We start from the raw sequence: 18,520 nt of genomic DNA on the forward strand, positions 1-18,520 counted from the left end.
CAATTGGTGTTTTAAGTGAATTAGAGTAACATTTAAAAATTGTCCTTGTTTTATGGGCTTTGTGCTCCTCACTATTTTGGGCTTTGTCCAGAAATCTCGGGCAAAAAAGGTTGTGAGGTATGCATCTGAGCTTCTTGCTTCATATTATAAGCCGAGAGTTAAGGTCTTGCCACCTTGCACCTGAGATAAGTTGCAGTACTGTATCTAACTAATATCATTTATTTTGTTATGTATATGATATATATATATATATATATATATATATATATATATATATATATATATATATATATATATAGTTATGTATCCTCAAAACCACCTGGAAGAGAGAACTCTTTGCAGTGTCTGGAAGACAAAATGATTATTCAAAACTTGCTAGCCACTTTCCTAGGTCGATATAAACTGCAGAAAGGAACTGCAGGTTAGTAATTTAGCTTCATGTTAGCGATGTAGTTCAGTACCTATTGTAAACTACACCCTAAATCACACACATATTATCATATGCATTGCATATATATGTGTGTGTGTGTTCGACTACATACACAGTCATACACACTGTAATACATTTATTCAAATGCATTGTAATACACTTAGCATATGCAGTAATGTTATAATGTGTAGTACATACATATATGTATGGGTCCACTTTGGAATTTCGAAATACCAACATTGAGAACCTCAGAACTGTGAAATCTCGAAACCTGTAAGTGGAGATTGCCATACAGTGTGGAACGGGAACATTACTATTCTCTTCACTGTAGTGCGATCTCGGACTTAGTATATTTAAGATGTAGGGGTGTGGGGGTGCAAATTGTCTTTTTTGATGTATTCTTGATTGTTGTTTTTTTTTTTTGTTATTTTGAGATTTCACAATCTCGATGTTCTGAGCGCCGGTATTTAGAACATCGGGACTATAGTTATTTACTTAAGTTTAACTAGGTGAGTGAATTGGTCACAACCTGGGTCAACTGGCCTAGTATGGTTGTAATAAAATGTCTGTATACAGGCAGAGTTTGACAAAGTAGTGTAAACAAATACAAAGAGTGAACAGTAGACATTTAGATAGTGTAGTAATAATTTAAAATGGTGCACATTATTAATCAGAGTAAACTACTATATACATTCTTACTGTACATATGATATTGCAGAAATTATGATTGCTCCATTAAGGGACATGTAAACTTTTGGTCCATAATAGCTAGCAGAAGTGATAAACTTCCACAGCATAAATCCCAAGGTTACTGTCACCTTTTCTAAATAAGCTACTGTTTTACAATCCATTTGGAAGAGAAATTGTTGTAGCACACATTAGTAAAGAGTCAGCACTTGTTTTTTAAAGTATTAATGGGATGTCTAACATAATATCACTAAATTTTCAAAATAAATACAAGTCTTAGCAGAATGCTAGCTGAGTTTTAACAGAGCACAATGACATTTCATGGCCTCAGCAACCAGCTAGCTTGCAGACTGGTCCATTATGTTTTGCCTATTGCTCCATGCTTACAGGAACACTCTTCCCTTTATGCCCTATCTAGTATATTTTTACAAACATCCTACTTTCTATGCAGCAAAGTCTTAAACCTTACTTTGTGTATACTTTATCAGTTTTGATCTGATCTACTCTGACAGCAGTTTTCAATTTTGTTAGGATTCACCATCTGGCAACTCACAAAGGATGAATTCACACAGTACAAGATCAACAACAACCCTGCAATTTTTTCACTCTGAGAAATAATATCAGCCCTAGCCAATGAAGTAAGACATTCAAGACTTACAAGGGGTTTACCACTTTGACCATTATGATTTTTTTAAAGTTCCCTTTCCTAACAGGTCACAGTTATTTTTCTTTAGCTCTCTGTCTGACATGTATCGTCCCATCAAGCCTGGCCCATTCTCTTCGGCCATGACAACTAGTTTTCTCCTCTGCAACTCTTTTTTCCAGTCTTTTATTGGCAAAAAAAAATACAGAGTTGGGCTCTTAAAGCATTTTGTGATTTTTTTGTTTTCATGTAAGATGATATCGAATTGCTTGCTATTTGTATTCTATTTAGCAGCAGTGTAGAACAAAAACACTGGGTTTTGTAGCAAACTGGGTTATTCTCTGCAGCCTCGGGAAACCATAAACTAATTCACTACTAATGCACAAACTATCTTCTTTACAAAACAGCACTTGCAGGAAGGTAAGAGTTTTGGTGACAAAAATACCAGTGGAAGGTTTTGTTAATATTTGTTCATGAAAAGTAAAGCAATCTCACAATTCAAAGCATCCTAGAGCTGATCTCAGTGTTAATAGTATGTGTTCTGTTTATATAATTGACCTGTAGCAAATGAAAGATGTTTGCTGTCGACTTCTCTCTCAGACTTATCAGTCATTTTTAGAAAGGTTTCAGGATATAATGCACTGTATAAAAAAAGGCAGACTGAAGCATTACTTAAACTATGTCACTTACTTAGTCTGACAACTTTGACTTACATAGTGTTCTCAAGAAATGCTTTTCTGTATGATATGAGTGCTGCATGCCCTGTAGTTTGTAAAATACTGCTTGTCATACCAATCAAAGCTGCAATAAATAAATAGCATTAATTGAAGCACAATGCAATAAAAGTAGTACTGATATTTGTGTAGTGATGTTACAAAGTACTGCAGTATTCATCACAAAATGCAGTAGAATGCAATTGCCTAGTGCTGTCTTACCAGGAAGTGCTGCAGTTTGCTACAGAAAATGCCACAGAAGGCAGTTACGCAGTGCTCTGACACCAGGAAGTACTGCAGTACGCATCACAAAATGCAGCAGGATGCAGTAGTTGCACTGTGCTGTGATATAAGGAAGAGCTGCTACATCTAAACTGCATTAACACAACTGCTGCATTGCATATTGCACCACCATTTTAAGGCCTATACACAATGCGCTAGAAATGTCAGTGAGGTATGATTTTCATTAAATGAAGTGCATGCTGCAACACAGGGCACAATGTAACGGGAAGAGAATGTGCTAACCTAGTGTTATAAAAAATCGGTAATGTTTGAAATGGAGTTATGGTATGTGGTATACTGTCATGTATCTCCCATGTCAAAATGAACTCATTACATAGTGCTCCTACGAAATACTGCAGCATGTTATTTACGTACAACAAAGTACAGGATTCTACTGAGCAGCCCTCAGTCCAGGCAGTGCTGTCTGCAAAAACTATATTATGTGACTTGCACTGCATATACACTTCATGCCAGCATGGTACTTCGAGATACACTACAGTGTCAGCATCTATAATACTGTGTAGATTACATTATGTGAAGTGCTACATCCCATCATGCATCTCTCAGTACATGTGCGGTCGAATAAGCATGCTAGGAAAGAGTGTTTAAATAAATCATAAAGTGTGAAGCACATATACTTATCTGCATTATATTATGCTAGCTACAGCTAACTGTAAACTACAAGTATAGAAAAAGCCAGTTTAATTCTGCAGATACTGTCTAGGCACATAAGTGAATGCTGCAGCCAAATAAGAAAAATTGCCATGCCCCACTCAGTATGGTATCAGTCATTTATATGGTACCGCTGGGAAATGAAACATTATGTTTCTGTAAACTGTGCAGTTTCAAACTGCAAGCTGTGCTTGTTTCCCAAAAGTAATACCAGGGATCTTTGCTCCATAAAATAAAGACCCTTTTCACTTGTAAACCTGGATCTGAAAACTGAAGCCTGATCAGTCCAACAGGAAGGCAGGAAGACAATTAAATAACAGATTCCGAATTTCTGTGCTGCTCCTCAGCTTTGCCAAGTGCATTATGGGTGTTATCAAGCATTTTCTCTGCAGCTCCACTTTCTGCTTTCTCTGCTTCCTTTTCTTTAAGTTTTCTTCCCTGGATCCAGGGGATGAAGCAAAGTACAACACCTCCAATAATTGGTGGGACTCCTGCCAAGTAAAAAGCCACATCATACGAACCTAAACGATCCCGCAGAAAACCTGATAAGAAAAAGAGTGAAATTAGCTAGCAAAAAAAAAAAAAAAATCACTGTTTTAATCTATATACAATACACTTAAAAAGTGAATATGATACTTTTCACATAAAATCAAACGTCAGCAGGAATATTTGTTAATGATTTATATAAACTAATAAAAATGTTGTCTGCCCCACTGTTTATTTACCACCATCGTAACTGTGCTAGCTGACAAGCTATTTCCTAAAGTAGACAATTGCCTACATCATAACCTGAACATTCTGCAACATTCTGCCTTTTTAGGAATATCACAGTTTGTTAGTGGCAACTGTATTTACAGCTATGACTGTATACACTACATGCCGGCGTACAAGTGGTATTGAAATAGCCGGAACACCACATGCATATCCTCAGCTACTATTTGTAATTTGTTTTTTAGTCTGATATGTCTTTACATCAGTATGTAGTTACTCATAGTGATGAGTTGAGATGTATTCTGCCTTCAAAAGTATGGCCAAGTATGGTACACACAGTCATTTAAAACTGTACGATAAGGAATTTGGAGTATATATGAGCAGAATGTACACATTAGGTTGATGAAGTATATTGCTTTGTTCTGTTAAAAATATGGGGCCAAGCCCACTGTACAGAGTTAAGGTGTCTATCTCACTGTTGGCCTGAATGTAGGAATGATTAGGATTGGTTGTAAGGAGATAAATGGAATGTGCCTTGAGCAGCAGACCCCTTCAAAGAGTAGGGGGTGTGTACAGCAAAAATATAACAGCTGAGTTATGCATGAAAACAGCCAGTTAGAGTAGTGAAAACATTTTTGGATTATATAAATAAGACCTCTCTGGCCAGATTGTTAAGGAACCCACTACAGGACAGAATATAATTGACATAGTCTTAACAAACTTACCATCTATCTGTGTCATCTCCACGTTAATCCTTCTCCCTGGTCCAATTAGACCACAACCTAGTAACCTTCTCCATCAAAGTCTCCAAACCATCATAAGCAAATATCACAAAATTCAAGGACTTCAAACACAAAAATCCTAATTTTAAGATGAAGTCTCCAAATTCAAGAATAACAGTCATCTACCAAAATGTTGACAGTGCAAACAGCTATACAGACAAGTTCTACATACATCCTGGACAAATGCATTAACTTGGCAGTCCCAGCTAGATCCAAGCAAATGGGCAGTTTAAAATCAAACCAGAGTGGTGATCCACAAGTATTAATAAACTATATATTAAAAAAGAAACTCCTTAACCTATATAGCAAAATAAAAGACCCATAAATTAAGGAGAAATCAAACAGCTAGATGGGAAACTAAAAAAGGACATCATAAAAACAAAGACTTCCCATGAACTCGAACTAGCTACAGAAGCCAAAGTCAACTGCAGTTCCTTTTTTAGTTATGTCAGAAAAATAAAAAATAGTAATCAACATTGCTCAGAGCTTATTCATGATAGTACTTCCTACTCAGATCCAGTGGACATTGCCAACATACTGGCAAATAAATTTAGTTCCAGCTTCACTCCAGACATCTATTCCAAACCCATTTATCCCTGATGGAATTAAGCCACCAACCATCAAGAAAGAGCATGTACTAAAAGTACTCTCCAAAATGAAGAACACCTCATCCTTGGGGGCCTGACATTTTACCCGTTTGTCTATTTAATAGCACTAAACAAACACTGGTGGACCCACACCTCAAACTCTGTAATCTGAGCCAAATGGCTTTGTCCCACAGGTGTGCCTCACAGCAGTTGTGATACCATGCCACAAGGGTGTCTCTACCACTTACCCAGGCAATTACAATCTAATAAGCCTTAAATGCAGGACCATTAAATGTAACGTTACTAAACTAATTATCTATGATGTCAAAAATCTTGTCAGACTCAACCCCCAGCAGTGTGGCTTTGTCAAGGCCAGATCCTGTCTAATGAAGCTTGTGAACTTTTTTGAGAGGGTTACTCAGGCTATAGACAGCAAACAAGCTGTCTACAAAGCATACCTTGACTTCACCAAGGCATTCAATACCATACCACAAGCAAATATAATATCCAAGATGAAGGAGCTCCAGACTGACCTGAATGTGATTAGATGGACAGCCAATTGGCTTAGGGACTGGACATACACAGTAAAGGTAGGGGATGCATCCTTTGAGAGCATGAAGGTGACCAGTGGAGTTCCTCAGGGATCTCTGCTTGGATGTCTGTTATTAGATGCCTACTTGTCAGATCTCCATATATCAGATAAGGAGCTCTGATTAACAAAATTCACCCCCCCCCAGCAGTACAGACACTCCAAAAGGAGCTTACACTTGTCAATAGCTGGTGTACAAAAAATGAACTCAAATTCAGTGATGAAAAGTGCAACAGTGAAGCAGTATGTAAGCAACTCCTAGGTCCTGCTTATAGTGTACATAACACAACTCTTCAAAAAGAAAAGGTAGTGAGAGACCTGGGTACTTGGGGAAATAGCTCCTTCCCATTTGGCCAACACATTGCAACTGTGGTTGTATCTTTTCTAGATAAAAAAGTCCTCACCTTTACCAAAAGAATGATCCCACCCCAAGACTGATTTTATCTGCCATAATTAAGAACATTAAACTATATAGGTAAATGTAATGGATATGGCTTAAACTGCTTTTTGGCAGTATTCAGTCAAAGCAATAATATTCCATGGCTTCTCATGAATTCATGTTAAGAAAACATCCTGCTTAGAATACAGATGCTGTGTGTTAAGTAAAACAATTTGGAAATCAATGAATACAAAGAGCTACCCTAAACGAGTGAATTTAAGCATCACTACAAACACAATTAAAAAAGCAAACAATTAAAAAAAAACAATTTAAGTGCCATTACAAACCTCCCTGAACAGTATTCCGACTGTTTATGCTGTACTAAAACAAACTACAGTGAAATAAATTTGTGAACAAATGTGCAAATGTAAAAAAAAATGTGCTTTGTTTCATCACACACACACACACACACACACACACACACACACACACACACACACACACACACACACACACACACACACACACACACACACACACACACATATCTGTATAAAATTTTCTTTCATCTCACTTTCAAATAACTTCACTACGTACTTCACACTCATCACTAGTTCAGCACTCTGCATAGGGATACAACTCAGCAGTGATGCCTTTAGGATACACTGTGCACACATTCATTGTCCTGGTGATGTATTCAAAGTACGTCATGGAGACAACACTCTGTGCCACTCCTAATGGTGCTGCTGCTGCACAAGAGTGTGATAGGTGTGAAACAAGTTAATGATAGGTCTATTATTCTTATTTAGTTTTTGTTAGTGGATGTATTTTTACTTTATACTTCACATGATAATTGAACAGGGTGACAGACAAATTCCAGCTGAAAAGCTTCAGTAATTGCAAAACCTATGTTGGTCCAATAAAATGTATTAATTACATCACCTCTGTCTTACACTGTATTTCCTGCTAGTGGAGCAGCACAGCATTTCTTTATTTTTTCTTCTTGAATAGGATGGTAATTTATTCCTGTTTTTCAGTAACCAAGCTGATTTTTCATGCAATGCAGCTACTATCCACATTGTTGTCATAATCTTACTTTTATCTCCTATATGAAGTGCTGTGCACTCTAATGGAATGGAGAATATTTCTAATCTATAATTTAAAAGTTGCTACAATGTTTAATTTTGATTAACTGTAGCTCCTCATCATCTATTAAAAAACTAAAAAAGCACACCATAAAACGCCAAACTGAAAAAAACGTAGGATCCAAGCCAAAGACCACAATGAGGCACAATAAACTTAGCACTTTCATCCACTTTGATGAAGTTCACGTCATCAAAGTGGATGAAAGCGCTAAGTTTATTGTGCCTCATTGTGGTCTTTGGCTTGGATCCTATGTTTTTTTCCTCATCACCTATGCTTTACTTAATTCAGAAAAAAAAATTGTCATAAAATCAAACCACTAACTCAATGCAGCACTCTTTTTTTTTTTTTTTTTGATTTAGATCAGACATTGTAAGTCAGCAACATTTACTTTAAAGCCTAGTTAAGACCTGAAATTAAAGATGAAGGAACCATTCCTCCCGGTTACACCATCACTAGAAAAAGACCGCATAGGTAAACAGGTTGGTGGTGTGGCCATCATCTTCAAGCCACCTTACAAATCCATACTCACCTCCCAACTATTGTACAATACAGTAATGAAGAAATACTAATAGCCAAACTCCACATAAACAATCAGAAATCCATAATACTTGTAGCCACCTACATCCACCCCCACAAAATTCCAAGACTACAAAAAACATACTTAACTATTTATCATCTACTGTCAATCAAGAAAACATCCTGCTCAGTGACCTTAACATAGATTGGACCTCTAACAAACCTAACTCTAATCCTAATAATATTAACCTCTACCATTTCACTAATCTGACAACCATCCTAATTTGACAAAGTATTCACAAAATATCCATACTAGACTACATACTCTCAAACAACCCTGAAAAAATTAAACTAGCCAGCACTCTCCCAGACTCTCTGAGATCATAACCCCATCTATATCAACAGAGGAGTATCACTGTTAGAACAGTCTACAAGAGTGAACAGATCAACCAAAACAGTCAGAAAGATAGATGTGATAAAAGCAATGCACAGTATCAAAACAGACCAGGATCTATCATGCACTATCATGGATAATAAACTAAAAATATCACCACCAAAAAGAAGAAATAGATACACTTTGGAGAAATATCTATGAAGATCCTGGGGAACATAACAAAGATGCTGAATGCATAAAAGAAGTACATTTTGGAGAAATATCTGTGAAGATCCTGTGGAAAATAACAAAGATGTTGAATGGATAAAAGATGTAAAAGAAAGAATAAGAAGTTGAAATGTATAGGATATGAAATGGGGTGAAGCAATGGCCAGAAAGGTTGAAAGAAAGTTAAGAAAAGCTCTTAACTGGAAACCCCCAGGCCCAGGTGCAGTACCTAACTTCTGGCTAAAAGTATTAACATCTTTACATGAAGATTTACTATTTATATGCACACCCCAAACAGTCACCAAACTTGGTTAACAACAGGAAAAACAATACTCCTACTTAAGAGCAAACTTGCAAGCTATCCTAAAAACTATAGATTAATAAGTTGCCTTCTGATGATGTATAAAGTATACACTGGAACTGATATCAACAGAGTTTATAGTCATTTAGAAGAAAACTCATTCATGGCAATAGAACAAAATGATAACAAAAGAAAGTCATATGGAAAAAATTATCATTTGTTGTTAAATAAAGTCATAATAGAGAACTGTAAAAGGGGGAAGAATCTAAGTATGGCATGGATAGACTACAAAATAGCATTTGACAGTATCCCACATTCATGGATAAAGGAGTGCTTGACAATATGTAAGATACACCCTACATTGATCAATTACATTACAGCAGCCATGCAACACTGGCAAACCACTTTGCATTTAAGCCATGATAAAGGACAAATTATTATTCCAGGGATAAAACTTCAAAGGGGGATATTCCAGGGTGAATGTTTGTCACTGCTGCTCTTTTGTCCTGCCCTTAACCCCATAAGCTGTCTGCTTAAAAGATTAGGTCATGGCTACAATTTGGCTCCCAGAAAGCAACGTGTAAAGACTTATCTTCTATTTGTGGATGATTTAAAACTGTATATTTCATCAGATGAGGAACTGAAAGCACAACTGCAAGTGGTCAAAACATTTTCAGATGATATAAGAATGTCATTGGTTTTGATAAATGTGCAAAAGCAACCTTTAAAACAGGAAAGCTGCAGTACCAAGTAAACATCAGCCTGGGACAGGAATGTTATATAAAATAACTTGAGCAAGAGGGAGTGTATAAATATTTGTAAATTGATGAAGGATCGACAATAAAACATGAACAAATGTGAAAAAAGCTTAGTAAGGAATATTTTAAAAGACTAAAATTAATAATGAAAACAGTGCTGACATCTAGGAACAAAGTGCAAGCTATAAACCAATTTGCTCTTCCTGTCCTAACTTACAGTTTTGGAATGATTGACTGGCCCCAAAAGGTATTGGGTAGACTGGACAGGAAAACAAGAAGGAAGCTTCATGCTTATCAAATGATTTATAAAAATCACCAAGACTACATATTCCCTGTTCTGAAAGTGGTATGGGCCTCCTCAAAATTGATGACATGTATACATTTGCAATCGTAGAACTGCATCTATAGCTACTGACCTAACAAGACCCAAACATAGTGAAAGATTTAAAACATGAGGAGAATAAGTCTAAGATGACTTTCCTGCTTAGTTTAGCAGAACCATATTGGTGTCAAGTGGGAATGGAAATGAAACCAGAAGTAGATAAATATCAGGCAGCAACTGAATGTACCAAAAAACAAAAGAAAGAAAGAATATAAGGTGAAGGATCAGATGAGAAGGCAAGAAATATGGAAAATGCATAAATGTATCAAATGTAGAAGACTCTTGGAACAACCTCATGTTGGTCAGGATTGAAAGCAGGAATGGTGAATTTAAACCAAAAGACGAACGGTTAATACTGGCAGCCCAAGATAGTGGACTATGTACACACTGTTTCACAAAGTCCATTGGATATGTGGGAGAAACAGACAAATGTAGGTTTTGTAAAACAGAAATTGAAACAGTCGCACACCTTGTTGCTGGTTATGATATATTATCGGCAGAAGGACTCTATAGTGAAAGGCATAATAATGTGGCAAGAAGTTGCACTGGGGATTGTGCAAACATTATAATACTAAAGTAGCTAAACACTAAAAACATGAGCCACAAAGCATTATAGAAAATGATGAAGTTTATATCACTACCAACAGTTCAAAAAATAGATGCGAAAAAACAGATATAGTAGTCCATGAAAAGAAGACAAAAGTAACATTGATCATTGAAATTGCTACACCCAATGACTACAGTGTCTTATGTACAGAGAGACATAGAGTCATAAAATCCCAGGATTTGCAGGCAGAAAAGAGGGCAGTGTGGAAGAAGGATAACCAGACAGTTCAAATTGTAGTAGGAGCAATGGGTCTTATAAAAAATAATTCACAGTTGCACTTAGATATGTTACCAATACACGTAACTCCATAAGAACTGCAGAAGGAGTCACTGCGGGGCACATTGTGGGTGCTGGGAAAAGCACTTCTGGCTAACATCAAAGAGTAAAATGCACAGTGGTGCAGTGGTTAACATTGTCACCTCACAGCAAGAGGTTCTCCAGTTTGATTCTCAGCTGGGGTGCCTTCTGTGCAGAGTCTGCATGTCCACCCTGTATTCGTGTGGGTTTCCTCTGGGTGCTCCAGTTTCCTCCCACATTCCAAAGACATGCATCTGGAGCATTTCTCCCTGGGCTTCCACTGAAAATGTCCCAGAAGGACTTTCCCAGTAAACAAAGAATAAATAAAATGAATAAATAATAAATGAACTTTAATCATACTTTGACACAGGAATGGGGTCCATTTCTGTCACTGTATTAGAAACCCATAAGACCTGGAGAAATTAAAAAAAAATATATATATATATATATATATATATATATATATATATATATATATGTTACCCTCTGAGTTAACAAGGTATCAACCCTTAACTTCAGAGTAAGTCGCATAGTGTTCTCTAATATCTGATTTTCATCAAATGCCTTTAGACACAAAGTGTCTGCCCTTCAGTTTGATGTTGTTTCACATAAGTTTTTTTTTTCATTTCAATTTGAATGCCAAGAGCATGTCTGTTTTCAGTAATTTCTGTTACCTCTGCAGGGTGTTTTCCCCCTGTTCTTCATCACTGCCTTTTGATATGCACATGCTTACTCCAAGGCATGACTAGTTACTAATGCATTTTTGATAAATGAATATTGGCCTGAACACTGTATGTAATCATATTTTGTGTGTCCACCCATGTCATTAGCTTTTTTTTTTTTTTTTTTTTTTTTAATTTATATTTACACTTTGTTTTCAAGTTCAGCCCAGGTGGACACAGCAAATAGAATACACTGTATAGAGAATGAAGTAGAAATATTGTTCAATTGTTCAAAAGGCATGAAACTGTCTGTTAGTGCTTCATAAGATAACTTGGTATTTGCATATTTACACAATGTACAAGTATTTATTTATTTAACATCTGTTTACTAGGATAGTCCGACTGGACAACTGGTGTCCCTTTTCAGCGTGGTCATGGGGAAGAAAGCTCTATACAGTACAGAGAGTAAAGAAATGACATATTTATCGTTACAAAATCCTACCTCACAGACCATTTACTATACTACCTCTTTAGCCTCCTCCATTTACTCATAGTCTTACTCCTAAATTATCCCTTTCCCTACTACATTCTCCCCATGTACACAGCTAACTATTACTTCCCCAGGTCTAAACACTTCTATTTTACTTAATCAATTGCTCTATCTATATTAGCTCCTTTGCTGCTCATACTTTCACAAAAAAAAAAAACACAAGTAGTGTAAATTTCTTTTCTACTTGAATGTATTGTAAATTTCTTTTTTACTTGAATGTAAATTTTATGTACCTTCAATTGTCTGTAATGTTAATCTTATATACCAAACATTGTCTGTATGTTTGGAGCTTTTCTCCTCAGGTCTCCACTGAAAATGGGCCTCTGGCCCAGTTGGACTAACTCGGTTAACAAATGTCAAATAAATAAATAAATACAAAGTGAAAGAAGGATAACAACAATTGAGAAACATGCTATACATAGTAGATACAACATGTACAATATAAACAAGCAGCATGGTTAGAACACAGTACTGCAAGGCTTTTACCAAGTAGTAATATGTACAATATGTACAGTGAGTATTGGTAGAGAATAACTGAGAACACCAGAGGCATAAGGGAATACAGTCTTACATTGGGGTGAGGCTTCAGGGAGTGCATGACAATTACAAATAAGGCTAGTAAAAGGTATGATTTTAAGGAGGTTTTTGAAAGTTTTGTAATCTGAGGCCAGGGGGCAGAGTGTTCCATGTTTTAGTGACTTCATTAGGTAAAAGAGATTCACCAAAGCTGTTTTTACATGGGAGTGTATTAATCAGAACTTTATTACTGGATCGTGTCTACTTGAATTGTAGAAGTTTAGAAGACCAGTCAGGGCAGGGGGGTTCTCAAGATAGTATAGTATTTGGTGGACTAGGTTGAGTTGGTGGTAGTGTAGTATATTAGGAAATTCGAGCCAGTGTAATGAATGTAGGGATTGGTAGTGGTGGGAACGTGATTTGGCATTGGCTGTGAACCTGGCGATTTTGTTGTAGCAAGTGGAGAGTTTGCTCAGGTCGGTTTTATGTAGGTTTGTTAGAACTGGGGATGCATAAAGTAGTGTGGATAGGAGATGGGTTCTGTCTATATCACTTCTAGACTTGGAGGTAAGGTGCCTATTACAGTGATAGAGGGTCCCTAGCTTTTTATGGACTTTGGAGATAGTTATAGAGATATGTTTGTTGTATCTTAGTTGTGAGTCAGTCGTAAGTCCTAGTAGTTTGGCCTCTGACACTGGGAAGATGAGGGTCTTGTTGGCTGAGAGTATGGAGAGAGTGGAGTCGTTGGTCTTTGTTTGGTGGAACAACATAAGTTGTGTTTTCTTGGGGTTTAATATTAATTGCATCTTAATTAGCCAGTTTTCTATTTCTGCAAAGGATTCTTGGGCTTTCTGCTGGAGAAGTTGGATGCTAAATTTCAACAATTGGCTAAAGTATTGGTGTCACTCAAAGGGAATCCAGTCTCTGTCAGCCAGGGATGACATGCTTGACAAGCCATGTTGCTTCGCTAGGGACGGCTTGCACCTGTCACCCCTGGGTTTTCGAATACTGGCCAAGGCTCTTGCCACCCCCATAGTGCCTTTTTTAGGCAAGGCTCAAAAGACAAACCCACCTCCTTAGACAACACAAGGAAAAAGAAACTAAGGGTAATGCTGCTCAACGCCAGAAGTCTAAACCTCAAGATGCACGCACTCGAGGCTCTCCTCAGTATGGAGAATATCGATATCTGTGCAGTAACAGAAACCTGGTTCAAGGCTCCTGAGAGCACCCCAGCACTACCAGGCTATACCTCATACCATGCTTTTCTGCCCCAAAACTCAGACCGAACCACAAGAGGAGGGGGAGTATCCATATTGATCAAAGATACCCATACCTCCAGGCTAGTGGCACTGCACGAAGCATCTGAGACCATCCATGTGCAACTAACAGTGGGCAAAACTGCCTTCCAGTTTGTAGCCTGCTACAGACCACCCTCCCAAACTCAGGAACCCCACTCAGCTTTCCTGAAGACACTGGAGAATATGAAGGTCTCTCCAAACACCATTATATTGGGTGACTTTAACTACCCAAACATAGACTGGGAGCACTACTCAAGCCCCAACACCCTAGCCCAACGGTTCCTAGAATTTATAAACTAAAATGCTATGGAACAACTGGTCACCACTCCCACAAGAGGGGAAAACATATTGGACCTGATCATCACCAACATGGGGACTCTATGTTCCATACCAGAGGTATACCCCTCATTGGTAAGATCTGACCGTAAATTAATCACTATGGACATCCATATCCCGTCCCCACCCCCAGCAAAGGAAACCACAATCAAAAACTTCTCAAAAGCAAACTTCCCACTTCTCAAAACCAAGGTGGAATCCTTCAAAGCCCCAGGGCCAGTGGAAAATATGGCCCAAACAGCAGAATCCTTTACAAACGCATTCTATGGATACCTACAGGAATGCATGGATCATGCTATTCCAAATAAAACCAAGACACACTCCTCCAAAGGCAGGAGATCTGTCTGGTGGACCCCAGCCGTAAATAAACTGTACAACAGAAGGAGGAAGCTACTACATGATAGAGCAAAATCCCTGAAAGGTAAGGCAACTCTGATCAGTACTAGCCAGAAACTACGATCCCTCATAAAATTATCTAAGGCTAGCTTCGAAAGAAAAATTGCACAAGACGCTAAAGATAATCACAAGGCTTTCTTTAGTTATGTCAGAAACCTGGGTGGAAACTCCCAAATATGCTCTGAGTTAGTGCAAAATGACAAAAAATACACTGAACCCACAGACATTGCCAACATCCTGGCAGACAGGTTCAGTGCAAACTTCTCCCCCCCTTCCCCCCCAAATGAGCAAATGACTATCCCAACAGAGTGTAGCCTCCCTGATATTACAGATGCACAGGTGAGAGCTGCCCTCTCCAAAGCAAAAAACACAGCATCAATGGGACCGGATGGTGCCCTGGGTTGCGTTTTACATGAGTTCCCAGAAGAACTGAACCCTCACTTAAAATCACTGTTCAGTCTCAGCCTTACAACAGGATGCGTACCCAAAGAATGGCGTACAGCAACAGTGGTCCCACTCCATAAAGGTGGTGCCACAACGGACCCTGGAAACTATCGCCCTATAAGCCTAACTAGCCTGGTCTGCAAAGCTATGGAGCATATCATCATAGAACTCATAAACAAAGACACTGGGAACCTCCAAACACTGGATCCTACCCAATTTGGCTTTGTTAAGGGCAGATCTTGCCTCTTGAACCTGGTCAATTTCTTTGAAACAGTCACCAAGGCCATAGACGAAGGGAAGGTAGTCCACACAGCCTACCTTGACCTTGCAAAAGCCTTCGACACAATACCCCACTCGGGCATCATAAATAAGCTCAGCAGCTTAAATATCAACCCCTATGTCACAAGATGGGTTGCAAACTGGCTTAGGGATAGAACCCACATGGTCAGAATTGCAGATGCCACGTCAGACTCTAAACCAGTTACAAGTGGCGTCCCACAAGGCTCAGTCCTGGGACCTCTCTTGTTCGGTATATATTTCTCTGAAGTACAGGCTAACACAGGAGGACTATGGCTGACAAAGTTTGCAGATGACTGCAAACTGGGGGCCATAATCGACTCACCGGCTGACACAAGCATCCTCCAAAAAGGTCTCATAGAGACGGATAATTGGTGCCAGAGCCATGGCCTAAAGCTAAATGCCAAAAGGTGCATAGTCATCCCCTTTGGGAAAAACAAAGTGCCCACAAATTACCACATAGGTGGTAATTCATTAAGTACAGAAGAAGTAATTAGGGATTTGGGGACCCAAATAGATTGCAATCTCTACTTTTGACAATCACATTGCCAAAGTGGTTAGAAAGACATTCTATATAGCCCACCTTATCACGAAGGGGTTCACATCTAGATCAAGAGAGGTCATTGTGCCCCTCTACTCATCACTCATCAGGCCCATAATTGAATACAATGCCCCATTTGGGATGTACCTTACCTGACACCTGCTACAACTAGAAAGACCCCAAAAGTACCTCACCAAGAGGATCAAGGGACTCAAACAGATGCCCTATGCAGTTAGGCTAAAGAAACTCCAGCTCTACTCAGTTGCTTACCGCCTACTCTGAGGAGATCTGTGCCTGACGTATAAAGCCATGTCCAACCCAGAATTTATGGACATGCTCCATCTCAAGAAATCCAAATCCATCAGAACTACACACTCCAGTGACTTAAACCTCAGCACAGAAATAAATAGAGCATGCTGGAGGGACAGATTCATATCCCAGAGGCTCCCCTCACTCTGGAACAAAATCCCAATCCATGTCAGACAGAGCCCCTCAATGACCCTCTTCAAGAAGAATCTTGACGTTTGGATGGGAGATCGTAAATTTACCCCTGGGATCTCTTCTGTGTCACTGCTAGACAGAGGCACTGTAAACTAACCTTAAATGGGCTATCTTCTGTGACCTACTATACACAGGCACAGTCAACTAATCTAAGAAGGGTGGTGAAAGCCAAACACACTCTGGCTAGGCTTGTAAATGCCCTAGGGCAGATAGCCTAGTATCAACCTATGAACCTATAAGAGCGGGGCACATCAGAGTTGTATCATCTGCGTACTGGATTATACTAGCCTTAGTGGTTGCTAAGTGGACTTGGTTTGTAAATATGTTAAAGAAAAGGAGGCCTAGAATACAGCCTTGTGGGATGCTTAGTGTGACAGGAAGTGGGGGGGGGGGGTTAGGGAGTTGAGCCATTTGACAAATTGTTGGCAGTTGTATAGGTAACTTTTGAACCAGAGTAGGGTGGGGTTGTTGATGCTGAGGTCAGAGAGGCAGGTTAGGAGTTTATTGTGAGAAATTGTATCAAATGCTTTGGATAAATCTAGAAAGGTAGTGGAGACTAGTTTGCCTTGGTTCTTGAGTGAGTTAATAGTGCTGGTGAAGTTGATTAGGGCGGTGGTGGTACTGTGGGATGGGTTAAATCCATGTTGAGATTTGGAAAGTAGATTACTGTAGAGAAGGTGGGTAAGGAGCTGATGGTGGACACACTTTTCTAGACTCTTTGATAGGGGTGAGAGGATCACAATGGGTCAATAGTTAGAGAAGATCAGTGGAGAGGCCACCCATGTGAAGGGGAATTATGAATGAGGACTTCCACAAGGAAGGGACAGTATTTTCAATAATGGATTTAGTACTGAAATGGGGTAAGCTTTGGATGCGAGTTGAAGGTATTCAGCTGGAAGACTAGCAGCGGTGAGGGTGGTTGGTTTGAGTTTAGTTACGTATTTTTGGATAACAGATATTGGTACTGGCATGAGAGAGAAGGAAGTGTTATTTTGGGCCTTGGGGGCTTGTTGTGTGTTGGTAGAGCTTGTGCTGTTTAGGAGTTTAAGAATGGAGTTGGTAAAGTATTCATTGAAGCTAGTGGCTATGTGTACGTTTGTGCCTTCTATATGGGGCGGGGAGTGGTGGTTTTACCGGGGCAGGAGGATGTTGTTCACTGCAGCCCAAAATTTTTGAGGGTTGGAGTTGTGTTTTCTTTGTAGGGAAATGTAGTGATTTTTCTTGTCAATCTTAATTTGTTTTTTTGTTTTTGCCTTATTTCGAAGTTCAAGAAAGGTTTACCTAGTTGTGGGTGTCTTGTTTTGTTCCCAGACTTTCCAGGCTTTATCCCTGTCTTTGAAAAATGATTCAGCTATGAAGAACTGGGCAAGGAAGAGAACATGAGAAGGGAAGATGAATGGATACAAGGTGGGATAATACAGTATATACATTAATGAAGAAATAAACAGTTTGACTACATCTGAGACTTGAGTCACAGTAGAACTAGTATAGTATTAGCCTACATGCATATTTTGTATACATATATATACATACACATACACACACACATATATATATATATATATATATATATATATATATATACACACACACACACACACACACACACACACACATATATATATATATATATATATATATATATATATATATATATATATATATATATATATATATATATATATATATATATATATATATATATATATTTCAGTGGATATAAAAAGTTTACACAAGCCTGTTAAAATGCCAGGTTTTTGTGATATAAAAAATGAGACCACAATAAATCATTTCAAAACTTTTCCCACCTTTAATGTGACCTATAACCTGTGCAATTCAGTAGAAAAACAAATATAAAAAATAAAAAATGTACAATAAGCTGGTTGTGTAAGTCTG

At 38.3% G+C, this 18,520-nt stretch overlaps 1 protein-coding gene across 1 annotated transcript in view; it reads right to left on the minus strand.

The window, feature by feature from the left end:
• Positions 1-823: 823 nt before the first annotated feature.
• SLC16A10 (solute carrier family 16 member 10) overlaps positions 824-18,520 on the minus strand; it is a 758,083-nt gene continuing 740,386 nt past the window's right edge. The window contains exon 7 of the mRNA XM_044062731.1: positions 824-3,969. Coding sequence (XP_043918666.1) covers positions 3,737-3,969 — 233 coding nt within the window. The 3' untranslated portion in view covers positions 824-3,736. The remainder of the gene's footprint in view (positions 3,970-18,520) is intronic.

The sequence above is a fragment of the Protopterus annectens genome, chromosome 2.part1 (genome assembly GCF_019279795.1).
Source record: "Protopterus annectens isolate FY-2018-M chromosome 2.part1, PAN1.0, whole genome shotgun sequence".
Taxonomy (NCBI): domain Eukaryota; kingdom Metazoa; phylum Chordata; order Ceratodontiformes; family Protopteridae; genus Protopterus; species Protopterus annectens.